This window comes from Palaemon carinicauda, chromosome 1 (genome assembly GCF_036898095.1).
Source record: "Palaemon carinicauda isolate YSFRI2023 chromosome 1, ASM3689809v2, whole genome shotgun sequence".
NCBI classification, from domain to species: Eukaryota; Metazoa; Arthropoda; class Malacostraca; order Decapoda; family Palaemonidae; genus Palaemon; species Palaemon carinicauda.
Window position 1 is genome coordinate 105,103,163 of NC_090725.1, and position 17,849 is coordinate 105,121,011.

Below are 17,849 nucleotides of genomic sequence, written 5' to 3' on the forward strand. Positions count from 1 at the left end.
TATGCTTTCTCCGTTTGGCCATACACACCACTCCACGGACAAAGGAATTTAGACATGAGTATATATACCCAGGAATTTTGGCTCCTGTGATGAGATCTTCCAATTCCATTCCAGAATTGATTATCTGTGGACATATTGTAACTGTGACCCCCATCAGTTGAATGATGTATTTTCCAGATAATATTTCAACCCTGCTTCTTTTTTATGACTGTAGAACATATGTATCTGTCCTAAGGATTTAGGCTTTAAGATAATCTAATCTCCAAGGCCTACTTGGTTTTAGATCAACAATAACCTTATTATTACTATGGTGAATCAGGATCTATATACTCTTCCTTTTTGGCAAATCATATGATGTGATTTTGAAATGTTGTGGCACATTAAGTTTTTCAAATGGTTATTCCTTATGGCCACGAAACTTGTCCACTTATAACTAATACCATATCAACGGTCAATGTCATCACAATTTTCCAATGGATATATCAAGTATAAAAACAAAGTTTGATTACTACCTTAAAAATTCAATTTTGTCAGTAATCTTACCACCACAAGATTGGGTTTAAACTTGGGACGAGGTGCATTACAGTTAGTTTGTAAATTTTCAAATACATTACAAATAAAATCAGGAGTGTTCCTCTCTCATGTGTATCATTACTTATTTTCATACTGCAGTTGTTAAGAAAATTCAGACATTTCCAAGGCTTATTATAGTTAATGTTCAACTCAAGCATATAACTATTTTTGTGATTTTCATGAGGCATTTTCGTGAGCATTATTATTTTTTGTGAATCCCAGTCTACAGAGACGTGGTTTATAGTGTCAGGTTCCAGGTTACCTTGACCTTCCTTAAGAATCTGTCACTTTCCTTACTACGTGTGCCATTTCAAGTAGCACGCTCTTCTGCACAAGTCCTGGGGCTATATCCTTTTCAATGACTTGGGCATGGTCCCTAATGCTTTTATGATTATTGGTACCACCTCTACCTGCATTAGTATGTAGCCTTCTCAATTCAATTTGTAAGTCCTGGTACTTTATTATTTTTTATCTCCACTTATCTTGGGTGCCATGGTACTGCAACATCTATGAATGATGCCTTTTTCGTTGTCCTGTCGACCAGAGTGACGTCTGGCCGATGTGTTTGTATCACCCTGTACGTCCTTATACTGTTGTCCCAGAGAAGTTTAGCCTGATCGTTTTTCTAACGCAGGTTGTGGTTGATGTTCGTAAGATTTGTTGCTGCATTGTATTTCATATTTTCTACAGAGGCTCCAATGAAGAGTTTATGGTTTCTCCCTTTGCCATACATTTCCTGCCCTTTGACGAAGTGTTAGTTCTGTCTATTGCTCGTTCAATATATCTTGTACTGAAGGCTGTAACCATCATCACTTCAGTTTCCTTCCTAAGTTCTCCTCTCTGTAGCCACTGCCATGTTTCCTTACTGGCCAATACTCCAGTTTGCCTCAGGAATTGTCCATGCATCTCTTTTTCCAGTTCTCTCCTTATACACCTCTGGATTTTCATCCTCCTTTATCAAGTTTTCTTCCCATGCACTATTCAGCCATTCATCTTCAGTGGTCATAAGGTACAGCCCCAGTGCTCTACTTTCGATGTTGACACAATGTTCTATAGTACTGATAAGTCCTTTTCATCCTTCACTGCATGGTTTATACAGTCTGTCAATATTTGCTCGTGGGTGCACTACTTAGTACATGTTCATCACCTGGTTTTTCTATACGAGCTGCATAGCTCTGACTTATTTAACTTCACTATTCCAGAACTGTACCTGATTACTGGCACTGCCCAGCTGTTTATAGCCTTTACCATCTTTCCAGAGATAAGATTTAACTTCATTATAGCTTTGACTCTATGCATGTATTCTCTTGTAATCTTATCCTTCAACTCTTGGTGTTGCATTGCTCCTTCTAATACCCCCAAGATATTTATAGCCTGCTTCCTCTACATCCTTGATTATATTTCCATCCAGTAGGTTTATCCCTTCTGTACTTGTGACTTTTTCTTTCTCTAAGCTAACTAAAGCCAACTTTTCTATTCCAAACTTCATCCTGGTGTCTCCTGATACCATTCTTACCATCTAAAACGTCTGGATTGGAGTTTATATTTTCTTAGCATCCTTCCTAAACAGCTTGCTGTCATCCATTAACACCAAGTGGTTTATTATGCTGCCTCCTTTCTCCAATTGGTACCCAACTTCAGCCTTTTCCAGAACTCTTGTCATGGGAATCATAGCAACTACGAATAGGAGTGGGGATAGCGAGTCCCTTCTTTTTATCATTATTACTATTCTTATTATTATTATTATTATTATCATTATTATTATTATTATCATCATTAACATTATAGTAATGGTGATGATCTAAGCAGCCATTGTACCTATGGAAGCCAAAAGTAACAAAATCTGGACCCTAACAAACCCGGTCTTTTGAGTAAAAGTTGACACAGAACAAAAAAGAAAAAGTCCCAGAAAGGTCACTACAATAAGAAAGGAATCAGCTTAATAGTGTCCAAGTATTACACTTGAATTTTACTCTGTAAGTCTGGGAATATCTCAACAAGAAAAGTATGAGAAGTAGAACAGGAAAGTTGGAATAGACCAATGGGACCGGATTTTTTTTTTATTTTATAATGAATTGGTCAGGGTTCATTAATATTTGGGTCTCGGTAAAATATATTACAGGATAAAGTAAATATAATGTCGATCTATTTTTCTCATTCATAAAGTAATTCCTTCTTGACACCATTAGTAGAAGAGCTAAGATATCATTTTCCTTCTGAATCACACACATACCAACAAACAAACAAACACTAATTGACTGAGCGACCTCCCCAGGACCAGCCCCTCCCTGATCTCATTCCAGAATTGCAAGAGAACTTGCTGACGATGGTCATCTTCAATGCCAAGCGAACGAACACACGGACAAACGAACGAATAAACGCGACCAGGACAGGTATAAAAGGCTAAAGTAAATCAGATCTCGGTACACTTACATCTCGGCCCAGATCCGCCACAGACATGGCAACGTGGATTAGCTTAGTAAGTAGATCTCTCTCTCTCTCTCTCTCTCTCTCTCTCTCTCTCTCTCTCTCTCTCTCTCTCTCTCTCTCTCTCTCTCAAACATAACGTGATTAAGACAATATTTCCGAAAAGGAAGTGATTAATAATCGCCAAGTTATACAAGTTATACAAGCGTTCTTTGGAATGAATAACTGATTGATAATTATCTGTCATCATAATATCATTGATGCCAATTGGAGTATGCTTGATATAAAGTTAATACCTTATCAAAAAATGAATAAATATCTTAAAAATGAAACATCTAAACATACTGAAGTGCCAAAGGGATAATAGTCACTGACAAACAATATTACTTATGATAAAATATATTTGGTTTACTTTTTACTCGTTTTTACACCTATTCTGTCTTCTTCACCCCAATATTTATTTCATTTTTTCCCTAAATTGTTTTCATACTTGTAATTAACAATTAGGCATACAAAAACAACCTTAGAAATAATCATTTACCCAATGGATATTGTTTTCCATGAGTTTGTAAACTATCATTCAAATTATCAATTCGTGAAGCAGCAAATTAAACCTTAATTGGACAACAAACCCAACCAAGAGAATTCACTTGCTTCTTTATTGTCCTCGTTGATATACCTCCCTAGTTTGCCTCTGCTACAAAATTCTGCCTCGAAAAGAGAATTTTAGAGAGACACACATCTCATGCACACACTCATACATACATATACCTCTCAATGTGTGAGGATATACGCATTTTTAATCCCATTTCTTACAAAATAGTGTGCTATGTGCAACATGTCCACCAATATAACAGGATGCACTGAATTCTTCATGACAATATATATGCTTAAATTGAAGGTCAATAATCATTGCCTCTAACAAATTGATGCTTTTCTTTTCCTGCAGGTGGTGTTGTCCTTGGCGGTGGTTAGCACCCTGAGTTTTCCACAGCCAGATGCCGAGTACAAAATCCCCACTGTGGGACTGGGATCTCGCTCCCAGTATTATGTACTACACTCTGATGGCACCTTCAAATATGGCTACGATTCAGGAGACGGCCTTTATGAACAGTCAATGGCACAGGCTCCTGGAGAAGTCTCTGGAGCATTCGGTTACAAAGACGCTACAGGAGCTGATATCAAGCTTGAATACACAGCTGACGAACGAGGATTCCTCCCTCGCGGAGGACACCTGCCTGTGGGACCTGACAGTGATTTTGGAGCAAAAGTAAGAGGAGCATCTACTGCAGCAACTGGTAGTCCTGTTATTCCATACAGTGCTCCATCACCATCACCTGCTGCTGCTCCAGCTCCTGTTGTTCCACTAGAATTTGCAGAAATTCGAAGTTCTGCAGGAGACGATGGAAGTTATAGCTTCGGATATGATACCTCTAGCAGCTCCCGCTCAGAATCTGCCGATTCTCGTAACTCGGTAACAGGACAGTACTCTTTTGTTGCGGATGATGGAGTCAATCGTGCAATTAATTACATTGCAGGATCGGACACTGGTTATATTGCTGAAGGAGATTCACTTCCTATTGGGCCTGCCGTCCCTGGAGCTGAGAGTGGAATTCCTACTGGAAGGATTCTTCCCATTCTCACAGAAGATGAAGCTAATGCCCTGGCTGCAGCCACATCCTCTACATCCTATTCTGCTCCACAAAAACATTCCGCACCTTCAGTATCATCCACCTCCTCAGCTGCACAATCTCCAGCATTCAAAACTGTTGCTGGTACTAAGTCAACAGCCACTGGATCAAGAGACGCCTCTTATTCCTTCAGTTATGACGCAGGAGATAGTGCCCGATCTGAAAAAGCCGATGCTGACTTGAATGTTGAAGGAACTTACAGCTTTGTTCCTCCAGAGGGACACAGGCTTACTGTCAATTATGTTGCGGGATCAGCTACTGGATTTGTTGCTACAGGAGAACACCTTCCTGTAGCTCCTGATGCTGATTTTGGTTCTAGAGCTAGCGGAGTAGTCCCTTCACCAGCAGTAAATGTTTACTCTTCTCCTAATCCTGCTCCAACAGTAACAGCTCAAAATACCATTGCTGCACAAACTCCAGTCGAAGTGGCTCAGGTAAGAAGCTCTGCTGGTGATGATGGCAGCTATAATTTTGCTTATGAGACGTCAAGCAGCTCTCGTTCAGAATCTGCTAATGCTCAGAACTCTGTTGAAGGACAATATTCTTTCGTTGCTGATGACGGAATTAATAGAGCAATCAAATATACTGCTAATGCAGAGACTGGCTATATTGCTGAAGGAGATTCTTTACCCGTTGGTCCTCCAGTCCCTGGAGCAGAGTCTGGCATTCCCACTGGAAGAATATTGCCTATTCTCTCAGAGGAGGAAGCAAATGCTTTAGCTGCATCCACTTCTGGATCTAGCTCTCTGCGTGCAGCACCACAAACAGCATCATCTGCAGTTGCTTATACTGGTACAACTTCTCTTACCAAGACTGCTGGTGCTCGTACTTCTGATGCCTCCTATTCTTTCAATTATGATGCAGGTGACAGTGCACGATATGAAAGTGCTGATGCTGACCTCAATGTTCAGGGCTCTTATAGCTTTGTACCCCCTGAGGGTCACAGACTCACAGTCAATTACGTAGCAGGATCGGATACTGGCTTTATTGCTACTGGAGATCATCTTCCCGTAGCTCCTGATGCTACTTCTGTAACTGGAGTTGATGGAAAAAAATCTGTCACCAGTGTAAGAGCATATTCAGCACCATCCCCTGCTGCAACCTCACCAGCTAGACCTGCAAGCCCATCATCACCACAGAGATCATCGCTGTCAGCAGGTCACTCAAGTCGCGTGGTTGGCGACGTTCTCCTTCACCAGTACGACGCCGTGAACAGGGATAAATATGGCTACGTCTTCACTGCACTTCGTCGCTAATGTTAAAATATTTCTATTCCGTTCCATTGCTCTTATTTCTTACTATCTTTAAACTTCACACATTACAAAAATATTCTCTTTGATATCCTTTTAAATTTTATTCTAAATCAAATTCAAAATCAAATGTCTTCTTCTACCATTCTTGCCATAACTTTATCAATGACTTTGGACCCCTTAAGGACTAAGCACGTCTTGAGAGCTTCCTCTCAGTAGTGTTGTATATAATTATCACAATTCCTTACGGAATGTAATCCAGCGACAAGCAACGTGAAAAAAAAATTCATAAAAAAAGCAACTAACAAAAAATAAAAAAAAATAAAAATCATGAACTATTTTTTTCTTCAAATAAAATGCGTTCGTTTACACAGTCGTTTCCTCTGTGCCTTGTAAAGATGTTCCATTTATGTTTTATATAAACGAGAATAAAAGGAAAACCTTAATACGAATTTTATTTCATCAATATATTCAATACAACTATGATTCTGCTCTTCACTAATCTGAAGGTTAATTATATTTTCACAATTGTTTACATTTAACATTCTACAAGTTAAAACCTTATTCTCATAACAATGGACTAAAGAGTCCATAATCTTCTATAAATTTCTGTTCAAGACGTTTTTGTTACTTCTGTCTAGAATAAGTCATGCGTCATCACCAACTTGACACTAAGATTAAAAGTTTTAAGATAATTGAACCCTTCAGAGTATAAGAAATCCGTCTCTATGGCAATATGTTAACAATATGTTATGAAAAAAAAGCTAACTTTCCCCTAAAGTTATGAAAGAAATGGCTTAAAAGCTACATTGAAAAGGGAGAATTTCAAGTCAAACAAATTCTGCTCCAGTAGATGTGTGTTTGATACTTCTGTCATGAAGTCTAGAAGAAATCATTGCATTGACATCAACAACTTGACTCTAAGATTAAAAGTTATAAGATAATTGAATCTTTCAAAGCATAAGAAAACTGTCTCTATTGCAACAGACTTTATAATAAATATATTATTGAAAAATTAGACTAGAAAATTTTATCCATAAAGTTTTGAAAGAGATGGCTCATGGCAACATTGCAAGATTCAGACATTCTCTGCTCCATTAGATGAACCAGTAATGTATCTGGATGGAGTTAGTCTCCCATTATCTAAGGATTGACCAGGGGATCGAGGACAAGATTCCTCTCTTATATTTCCCTTTTTTCCTAAGAGGATTCAGGTTTCCTTCGTCAAATCAGTCAAGAATAAGAGAAAAGAGAAGGGAAAATCCTTTTCTGATCCGCCATCCTCCATTGAAGGCTGTCTCACATCCTTCCAATGCTATATGTAAACGGAAAGGATATCAGATCTTGGAGACTTTCAGAAGTGAAGGCACAAAGTGATAAGTTATCAATGAAAAATTATAAACAAAAATAAAACTAAATTCTATATACAACTGTAAGTACAACACAACTAGGAGACTAAAATGATAACCAAACTTATCTTATGGCATTTTAAAGCCCCTCAAGGCTCCAACGTTTCTTGTCTCGTTTTGAGAAAAAAAAAAAAACCTTGAAATTTATTTGTAAGAAAATAAGTATGGCGCAAAGATGAAATGAAAGGGAGTTAAAACCATTCTATATATTATTATTTGCAATTTTGAAATAAAGGGTCCTTACCTTTAGATATGATAAGCAGCTCTTCTAGGAGAAGGACACTCCAAAATCAAACCATAATTCTCTAGTCTTGGGTAGTGCCATAGCCTCTGTACCATGGCCTCCACTGTCTTGGGTTAGAGTTCTCTTGCTTGAGGGTACACTCGGGCAAACTATTCTATTTCATTTCTCTTCCTCTTGTTTTGTGAAAGTTTTTATAGTTTATATAGGAAATATTTACTTTAATGTTGTTACTGTTCTTAAAATTTTTATTTTTCCTTGTTTCCTTTCCTCACTAGACTATTTTCCTTGTTGGAGCCCCTGGGCTTATAGCATCCTGCTTTTCCAACTAGGGTTGTAGCTTGGCAAGTGATAATAATAATAATAATAATAATAATAATAATAATGTATATATATATATATATATATATATATATATATAGATAGATAGATAGATAGATATAGATTAGACTAATAGTCTACGAGTCAAACTCAACGATTAGTTTGCTGTCTTCTAGCCCGGGTTGGCCTCTCTCACCACGGTCCTATACACAAGAAGATAAACTTAGGGTGTCATGGGACAGAATATTACGTCCATAAGAACAGAATTTAATGTCTCCACATCCTTTTTCATCATCATTTCTCAAGGCATTCAAACACTAGCTGGATAATACGTAAATCTGTTGTTTACACCTACACACAGTCAGTGTTTTCCTTATAGTTACGAAACAATTTGATAATCAGATTTAAAGAGTTTTCTTGGATCAGACCAGACACCTGAACACAAGCTGACAAAAGAAGAGCAAGACTTCTTAAGTGGTTCATTAGAAAGTAGTCAATGAAATTGCTTCCATTGAACACAGAATGGCTCTTCAAGGAAAGCAAATAGTTCTACTCCATGAGCACTTTTCACCCACGAAGCAGACAGCTCCTAAAGTTCTTCCGAGCTCTAGTTCTATTGGCCATAGCTGTACTGCTCTCAACCTCTTACTTTAAATCCCGTCCAAGTTGTCTATTCCTACTTTCCTGTTCACCTTCTCGAACTTTTCTTGTTGAGAGATTCCTAGACTTACAGACTAAACTTCAAGTATAACACTTAGACACCATCAAGGTGAATCCTTTCATAGGTTACTGGCTCTATTGGATATTAATTCTTTTTTTCTTCTATATCATCTTCAATGCAAAAACCTTCCCAATTGTGGTCCTGAATTTGATACATTTTGCTTCCATAATTACCATACAACTTCGGTCAGCATCACAACTATAATAATAATAATAATAATAATAATAATAATAATAATAATAATAATAATAATAATAATAATCAGCTTATTCGTAAAGTGCCTCAGTAAAATCACAATATTAATTATATGTTTGAGTTGAACGTTAACTCCAATAGTCCATAGAAATCCTTATGTTCTTCTAACAACTTCAGAATGAGGAAACAAACAAAGAATTAAGTAAACAAACTAAAATCATCAACTCGAAGAATTTAAGTATGTTGATTTAAATACCTTTCAGATTTTATTACCTCAGCCAACGAAGTTGGATGTAGGTTAGGTTTTAACTCCCTTTTCGTGTGTTTGTCCATTTGTTTTTGGACAGCTTCCTGGTCATAATTTTAATCTTACAACAATAAAACCTATATGGATTATCTATCATGTAAATATAGAAATTGTTAAATTTAGGAAGGTCAAGGTCAAAGGTCAAGGTCACACTCAAGCAAAATGTCCAATTCACATAATCAGCCATAAGTTTGGACATCTTTGTCAGAGACACTTCAAACTTGGTTCATATTTGAGTGCATGAAAATCCACCCCAATCAATACATGTTAAGGTCAAAGGTCAAGGTCAATGTTAACTTCCAGCGAAAGGTCGAGAAATGAGCTGCCACGGCGGAGGTCTGCGCTCTACTGAGTGCCCCTCTAGTTTGTACTGCATTTGGAGAATCTCCAAACAATTTGCAGGGTATCTTGTCCAAATTTCAAACCGATTTTTGTCCTGATTAGATTTTCTAATGAATCCGAATTGCTAATAACTAATTTAACTTAACATGTTTTTATTAATTTTATTAATTGGGCAAATTATAACAACATGAGAGATTTTTATGGTATTACTTACAAGTTGACAGGGTTCTTGGCTCTGAATAACTTGCATGTGTCATCTCATCTCAAAATAGGCATCGAGTTGGGATGACGGGTCTAAACTCAAATGATCTGTTGTGGTAAATTACAGAACAACCACATCATATAATTCACCAAAAAGTAAGAGTTTGTATAACCTGCTGCACTGCATCAAGGTTATTGTTGATCTAAAGGCTAGAAAGCCTTAGAGGTTGTACCATCTTCTTAGAAGATGAAATCTCAAGGACAGATACATTGGTTCTACAGTCATCACACTGAAGCTGGGTTGAAATACTCCCTGGATAGTACACCATTCAACTGATGGGAGTCACAGTTACAATATGTACACAGATAATCCAATTCTAGCATGGAACTGGAATGTCTTAACAAAGAATCTGGGTATGCATCATGCATAAGTTTAACTAACATGCCTATGGAGTTGTGGTCTATGTCCAAACTGGAAAGAACTAAGCTATTGAGAGTAAAAAGTCAAGTCACAACATTTAAAGGCCTCAGCCGATGTTCATTTTGATCCTATCCAGCTGAGAAATCAGTGTTTTCAAACCATTACTGATGCTATGATGTCTTTTGCCTGACACACGCAACCATTGAGGAACTATTATATAAGTGCCCTTTTTTATATCATTAGTTTTAATGCCACAAATTCACACACTATTGACTTCAAGAACGTTAGAACATAATACGGCAAGCTCTACAACCAACCAATGGTAATATTAAGAGCTATATTTTGAGATGGAATATAATTTCTTAGCTTCCTTTGATGCATATTGACATTTCTTGAACTATCTTCTGTATATTAAGCAGACAATACTGATTGGAACCAAAGGTACTCATACTCGCTTGGGGCTGTTACAAGTCACAACATTTACAAAAAGGAGACTTCTTTGCAGTTTTCCTACTTGGAGAAAGTAACCCAATTCTATATAAGCCTAAATCTATTTATATTTTTGAACACTAAAATGGATTCTGAGAAATTCAGATATTCAAAGATTAAGAACCGTGAAATAAACACACTTTAGTAAACACGTAACAAAGTCCAAGTACTCTAAGTCTTAGCCATAAGAATCTACACATAAGCTATCTGATGAAAGGTTACTTAAGAATGAAATGTCATTTACAATTTAAAACACAATTATCTTTGTGTTGCAAATACTGCTTTAGTTACTAAAAGCATGTAATTATCTACCTGTTCACTGAAGCAGTAAAATTTTATTTTTACTAAAACAGCTTAAAGTTACATCAAGAACCCAGTGTTCTTTTCTATCTATTCTGGATTGAAAATCTATGGAAGAGTGCAGAGTTCCTTACGGCAATGGCAATGTGTAATCTTGAAGACTACTGGATAATTACAAACGTGCGATTCCATTGGGCTTATTGATTACCCCTTTTCCAAAACAGAAACAGCAATGGCATACACATGAAATTCGCTCTTGCTAAACCAAGAGTTGTGCTAACCTACTGGAAGCGCCCCTCCTGCTGATCTACTGGACTGTGGTTTGAGACCGGCTCAAGTTTGCTAGGTTCCTATAGTGTCTGCATCCTTAACACCCTTGTGAGCTAAGGATGTGCGGTTTGAGGGAGCCTATTGTCATATCCTGGCACTCCCAGAATCTAGCTTGGGAGAAGCGGGCCTTGGGCACTGATAATATGTACTGCATATATGGTCAGTCTCTAGGGCATTGTCTCTGTGCCTTGCTTTTGCCATTCATGAGCGACCTTTAAACCAACATTTGTTGCTTGTAACCTGCTCCCTTGATATTACCAAAATGCTACCCCATTACCATGTAGCCTTCAGCGATATACGATCTAAGTGGTTAAATTGCCTCAAAGGAGTATAGGGAATCTTCCTGTGTTATGGAGGCGTTGGTGTTAAGGAAACATTAAAAAGTTAAGCCAGACACTTGGATGTGCTAATTCTTTGATTCAACTATACCAATACCATTGAAAAAGCTCCAGTTACAAAACTCGGATCCCAAAGATACCAACCCATGCAAAATCACAAGCTTCGTTCGCGATAAGTTCTATTTGAAAAGTACGTGTGAATCGACTTCACAGAGAATAATTCAATATAAATGGCAATAATCAGGTACAGCCAACGAAATTCTGCTATCTATCTTCATTCACAAAAAAATAACTCAGACAAGAGCAATGTGAGATTTTTTATGTTAACACAAAAAGAAAAAAATTAAAATCAGGATCTAATATCAGCATCCGGAACACCAAATGTTAAAGGAGTCGCCCCTGGTCTAAGATTTATATGTGGTGGAAATTTCGTCAAAATCCGTCAATTTGTTTTCGTGTAATTTTAACATCATGTTGTGGAGCTGAGACTGGTTTTGAATATTGTTTTCAAAGAACACAAGGAACATTCCCGTGTGATACTAAGCAACATGTTAATTATTTCTCAGGCTGTTCTCATACATTCATATATTCACAAGAAATTTTTGTTCAGAAGATGTTGGAAGGTTGAGCTGTTAGTCTCGCTCTTCTTAGACTTTTCAGTTCTAATTAATCACTTGGATATTATTATGTTTATAATCACAAATATAACTTGATAATCTTCGATAAGGAACTGATATGCTATCTATGCAATCGTCTGAGCTTTCTTTATTGAGTCAGGTATTTGTCAGGAAAAAACTTTTCTTTTTGAACATATTTTGCTACTGCAGGGAAGAATTCAAGACTAGCCCATATATCTTATAGCACTTCTTATCACTTTCAATTTCCTTAATTTGCAAGAGACTTCCCTTTCAATTACCCTGTTTAGTTTCTTCTGTTAAATTTTAAACACCCAACCGAGATTTGAACTATCCAAGATGCTCTTTAAAATTCACAATCACATTTTATTGACCTTGAGACATCTTTTTCCAGAATTACTTATAAATAATTTCAAAACTGGAGAGAGAGAGAGAGAGAGAGAGAGAGAGAGAGAGAGAGAGAGAGAGAGAGAGAGAGAGAGAGAGAGAGAGAGAGAGAGAGACTGCTAAACACACCTATATTTTTCAAAAATAAGATTACTGAAATGTTCAGCCATTTTGTGTTTTGGATAATGAAATGGTCGGGTCCAATAATATTTGGGTCTCGGCACAGAACCACATTAAAGGATAAAGTAAATATAGTGTAATTAATTCTCTCATGTGGAAAGTGATTCCCTCTAGTGACCATTGGTAGAAGCTAAGATCTCTTTTCTCAATCACATATATACAAACACTAATTAAACAAACATACTTATAGATACATATATTACAACTAGAAGAACTGAAACAAAGAGTAATTGGGTAACTCCTTGAATAACTTGACTTAACGACCTAACCCCCACCCACCTTGAGGACCCGTCCCTTCCCTGATCTCATTCCAGGATCGCAAGAGAACTTGCTGACGATGGTCATCTTCAATACCAAGTGAACGAACAGACAAACTAACAAACGCGACCAGGACAGGTATAAAAGGCTAAAGTAAATCAGATCTTGGTACACTTACATCTCGGCCCAGATCCGCCACAGACATGACAGCGTGGATTAGCTTCGTAAGTATCTCTCTCTCTCTCTCTCTCTCTCTCTCTCTCTCTCTCTCTCTCTCTCTCTCTCTCTCTCTCTCTCTCTCTCTCTCTGTCAATCATCTGATTTGTTAAACTTAAGACATCAATTTACTAAAATGGATTTTGAAAACAACCAAGTGATTATAAAAGTGGTCTTGTAAATGTCAAAAAACTTCAAAGAAATAGTGGAGTTTATGGTAAACTCTCGTATTTCGGTTAAACTTTTACTCTCTCATTTACAGTATTATTCTTCTTCAACCAAAGAACAATTTTCTTTCTTGTCCCATAATCGAACTGAAAATTGTGAATAATAAAAGTAATAATTTACCAATCATATATTGATTTCCAGTTGTTTGTAAAAAAAAAATCCAAATATCATTTCAGCAAATAGAAATCTTCTTTAGAAAACTGATCCCACCATTGAATTTAACACACTTACTTCTTTACTGTCTTCGTTGACACATCTCTCTCGCTCTGCTCTGCTATACATTTCTGCCTCGAGGTGAAACTTACACAAACTTCGGGCTTTTAGAAAGAAAACTATCTCATACACACACTCATACATACATATAACTCTCAATGTGTAGGGATATCCGTATTCTTAATCCCATTTCATATAAAATAGTGTGTTATGTGCAACAAGTCCACTGATATGATAGGATGCTCTGAATTCTTTATGACAATATCTATGTTGAAATTAAAGGTTGATAATCATTGGCTCTAACAAAGTGATGCTTTTCCTTTCCTGCAGGTGGTGTTGTCCTTGGCGGTGGTTAGCACCCTGAGTTTTCCACAGCCAGATGCCGAGTACAAAATCCCCACTGTGGGACTGGGATCTCGCTCCCAGTATTATGTACTACACTCCGACGGCACCTTCAAATATGGTTACGATTCAGGAGACGGCCTTTATGAACAGTCAATGGCACAGGCTCCTGGAGAAGTCTCAGGAGCATTCGGATACAAAGACGCTACAGGAGCTGATATCAAGCTTGAATACACAGCTGACGAACGAGGATTCCTCCCTCGCGGAGGACACCTGCCTGTGGGACCTGACAGTGATTTTGGAGCAAAAGTAAGAGGAGCATCTACTGCAGCAACTGGTAGTCCTGTTATTCCATACAGTGCTCCATCACCATCACCTGCTGCTGCTCCAGCTCCTGTTGTTCCACTAGAATTTGCAGAAATTCGAAGTTCTGCAGGAGACGATGGAAGTTATAGCTTCGGATATGATACCTCTAGCAGCTCCCGCTCAGAATCTGCCGATTCTCGTAACTCGGTAACAGGACAGTACTCTTTTGTTGCGGATGATGGAGTCAATCGTGCAATTAATTACATTGCAGGATCGGACACTGGTTATATTGCTGAAGGAGATTCACTTCCTATTGGGCCTGCCGTCCCTGGAGCTGAGAGTGGAATTCCTACTGGAAGGATTCTTCCCATTCTCACAGAAGATGAAGCTAATGCCCTGGCTGCAGCCACATCCTCTACATCCTATTCTGCTCCACAAAAACATTCCGCACCTTCAGTATCATCCACCTCCTCAGCTGCACAATCTCCAGCATTCAAAACTGTTGCTGGTACTAAGTCAACAGCCACTGGATCAAGAGACGCCTCTTATTCCTTCAGTTATGACGCAGGAGATAGTGCCCGATCTGAAAAAGCCGATGCTGACTTGAATGTTGAAGGAACTTACAGCTTTGTTCCTCCAGAGGGACACAGGCTTACTGTCAATTATGTTGCGGGATCAGCTACTGGATTTGTTGCTACAGGAGAACACCTTCCTGTAGCTCCTGATGCTGATTTTGGTTCTAGAGCTAGCGGAGTAGTCCCTCCACCAGCAGTAAATGTTTACTCTTCTCCTAATCCTGCTCCAACAGTAACAGCTCAAAATACCATTGCTGCACAAACTCCAGTCGAAGTGGCTCAGGTAAGAAGCTCTGCTGGTGATGATGGCAGCTATAATTTTGCTTATGAGACGTCAAGCAGCTCTCGTTCAGAATCTGCTAATGCTCACAACTCTGTTGAAGGACAATATTCTTTCGTTGCTGATGACGGAATTAATAGAGCAATCAAATATACTGCTAATGCAGAGACTGGCTATATTGCTGAAGGAGATTCTTTACCCGTTGGTCCTCCAGTCCCTGGAGCAGAGTCTGGCATTCCCACTGGAAGAATATTGCCTATTCTCTCAGAGGAGGAAGCAAATGCTTTAGCTGCATCCACTTCTGGATCTAGCTTTCTGCGTGCAGCACCACAAACAGCATCATCTGCAGTTGCTTATACTGGTACAACTTCTCTTACCAAGACTGCTGGTGCTCGTACTTCTGATGCCTCCTATTCTTTCAATTATGATGCAGGTGACAGTGCACGATATGAAAGTGCTGATGCTGACCTCAATGTTCAGGGCTCTTATAGCTTTGTACCCCCTGAGGGTCACAGACTCACAGTCAATTACGTAGCAGGATCGGATACTGGCTTTATTGCTACTGGAGATCATCTTCCCGTAGCTCCTGATGCTACTTCTGTAACTGGAGTTGATGGAAAAAAATCTGTCACCAGTGTAAGAGCATATTCAGCACCATCCCCTGCTGCAACCTCACCAGCTAGACCTGCAAGCCCATCATCACCACAGAGATCCTCACTGTCAGCAGGTCACTCAAGTCGCGTGGTTGGCGACGTTCTCCTTCACCAGTACGACGCCGTGAACAGGGAAAAATATGGCTACGTCTTCACTGCACTTCGTCGCTAATGTTAAAATATTTCTATTTCGTTCCATTACTCTTATTTCTTACTATCTTTAAACTTCACACATTACAAAAATATTCTCTTTGATATCCTTTTAAATTTTATTCTAAATCAAATTCAAAATCAAATGTCTTCTTCTACCATTCTTGCCATAACTTTATCAATGACTTTGGACCCCTTAAGGACTAAGCACGTCTTGAGAGCTTCCTCTCAGTAGTGTTGTATATAATTATCACAATTCCTTACGGAATGTAATCCAGCGACAAGCAACGTGAAAAAAAAAAAATTCATACAAAAAGCAACTAACAAAAAATAAAAAAAAATAAAAATCATGAACTATTTTTTTCTTCAAATAAAATGCGTTCGTTTACACAGTCGTTTCCTCTGTGCCTTGTAAAGATGTTCCATTTATGTTTTATATAAACGAGAATAAAAGGAAAACCTTAATACGAATTTTATTTCATCAATATATTCAATACAACTATGATTCTGCTCTTCACTAATCTGAAGGTTAATTATATTTTCACAATTGTTTACATTTAACATTCTACAAGTTAAAACCTTATTCTCATAACAATGGACTAAAGAGTCCATAATCTTCTATAAATTTCTGTTCAAGACGTTTTTGTTCCTTCTGTCTAGAATAAGTCATGCGTCATCACCAACTTGACACTAAGATTAAAAGTTTTAAGATAATTGAACCCTTCAGAGTATAAGAAATCCGTCTCTATGGCAATATGTTAACAATATGTTATGAAAAAAAAGCTAACTTTCCCCTAAAGTTATGAAAGAAATGGCTTAAAAGCTACATTGAAAAGGGAGAATTTCAAGTCAAACAAATTCTGCTCCAGTAGATGTGTGTTTGATACTTCTGTCATGAAGTCTAGAAGAAATCATTGCATTGACATCAACAACTTGACTCTAAGATTAAAAGTTATAAGATAATTGAATCTTTCAAAGCATAAGAAAACTGTCTCTATTGCAACAGACTTTATAATAAATATATTATTGAAAAATTAGACTAGAAAATCTTATCCATAAAGTTTTGAAAGAGATGGCTCATGGCAACATTGCAAGATTCAGACATTCTCTGCTCCATTAGATGAACCAGTAATGTATCTGGATGGAGTTAGTCTCCCATTATCTAAGGATTGACCAGGGGATCGAGGACAAGATTCCTCTCTTATATTTCCCTTTTTTCCTAAGAGGATTCAGGTTTCCTTCGTCAAATCAGTCAAGAATAAGAGAAAAGAGAAGGGAAAATCCTTTTCTGATCCGCCATCCTCCATTGAAGGCTGTCTCACATCCTTCCAATGCTATATGTAAACGGAAAGGATATCAGATCTTGGAGACTTTCAGAAGTGAAGGCACAAAGTGATAAGTTATCAATGAAAAATTATAAACAAAAATAAAACTAAATTCTATATACAACTGTAAGTACAACACAACTAGGAGACTAAAATGATAACCAAACTTATCTTATGGCATTTTAAAGCCCCTCAAGGCTCCAACGTTTCTTGTCTCGTTTTGAGAAAAAAAAAAAAAACTTTAAATTTATTTGTAAGAAAATAAGTATGGCGCAAAGATGAAATGAAAGGGAGTTAAAACCATTCTATATATTATTATTTGCAATTTTGAAATAAAGGGTCCTTACCTTTAGATATGATAAGCAGCTCTTCTAGGAAAAGGACACTCCAAAATCAAACCATAATTCTCTAGTCTTGGGTAATGCCATAGCCTCTGTACCATGGCCTCCACTGTCTTGGGTTAGAGTTCTCTTGCTTGAGGGTACACTCGGGCAAACTATTCTATTTCATTTCTCTTTCTCTTGTTTTGTGAAAGTTTTTATAGT

The 17,849-nt window shown here is 37.7% G+C and overlaps 1 protein-coding gene across 1 annotated transcript; it reads left to right on the plus strand.

Annotated features, from left to right (window-relative positions):
• Positions 1-3,014: 3,014 nt before the first annotated feature.
• LOC137650585 (serine-rich adhesin for platelets-like) lies at positions 3,015-16,372 on the plus strand. Its single transcript, XM_068383795.1, has 3 exons — positions 3,015-3,052; positions 3,950-5,849; positions 14,425-16,372. Exons 1-3 carry the CDS (start codon positions 3,032-3,034, stop codon positions 15,999-16,001), a joined length of 3,498 nt encoding a protein of 1,165 aa, XP_068239896.1. The 5' UTR covers positions 3,015-3,031; the 3' UTR covers positions 16,002-16,372.
• The last annotated feature ends 1,477 nt before the right edge of the window (positions 16,373-17,849 follow it).

Bases quoted from the DNA above. Each gene is read 5' to 3' on its own strand.
- LOC137650585 (XM_068383795.1), top strand. From the start codon at position 3,032: ATGGCAACGTGGATTAGCTTA. The intron at 3,053-3,949 runs GTAAGTAGATCT...CTTTTCCTGCAG, and splicing joins TGGCAACGTGGATTAGCTTA to GTGGTGTTGTCCTTGGCGGT. The intron at 5,850-14,424 runs GTCACTCAAGTC...TTGTTCCACTAG, and splicing joins GAGATCATCGCTGTCAGCAG to AATTTGCAGAAATTCGAAGT.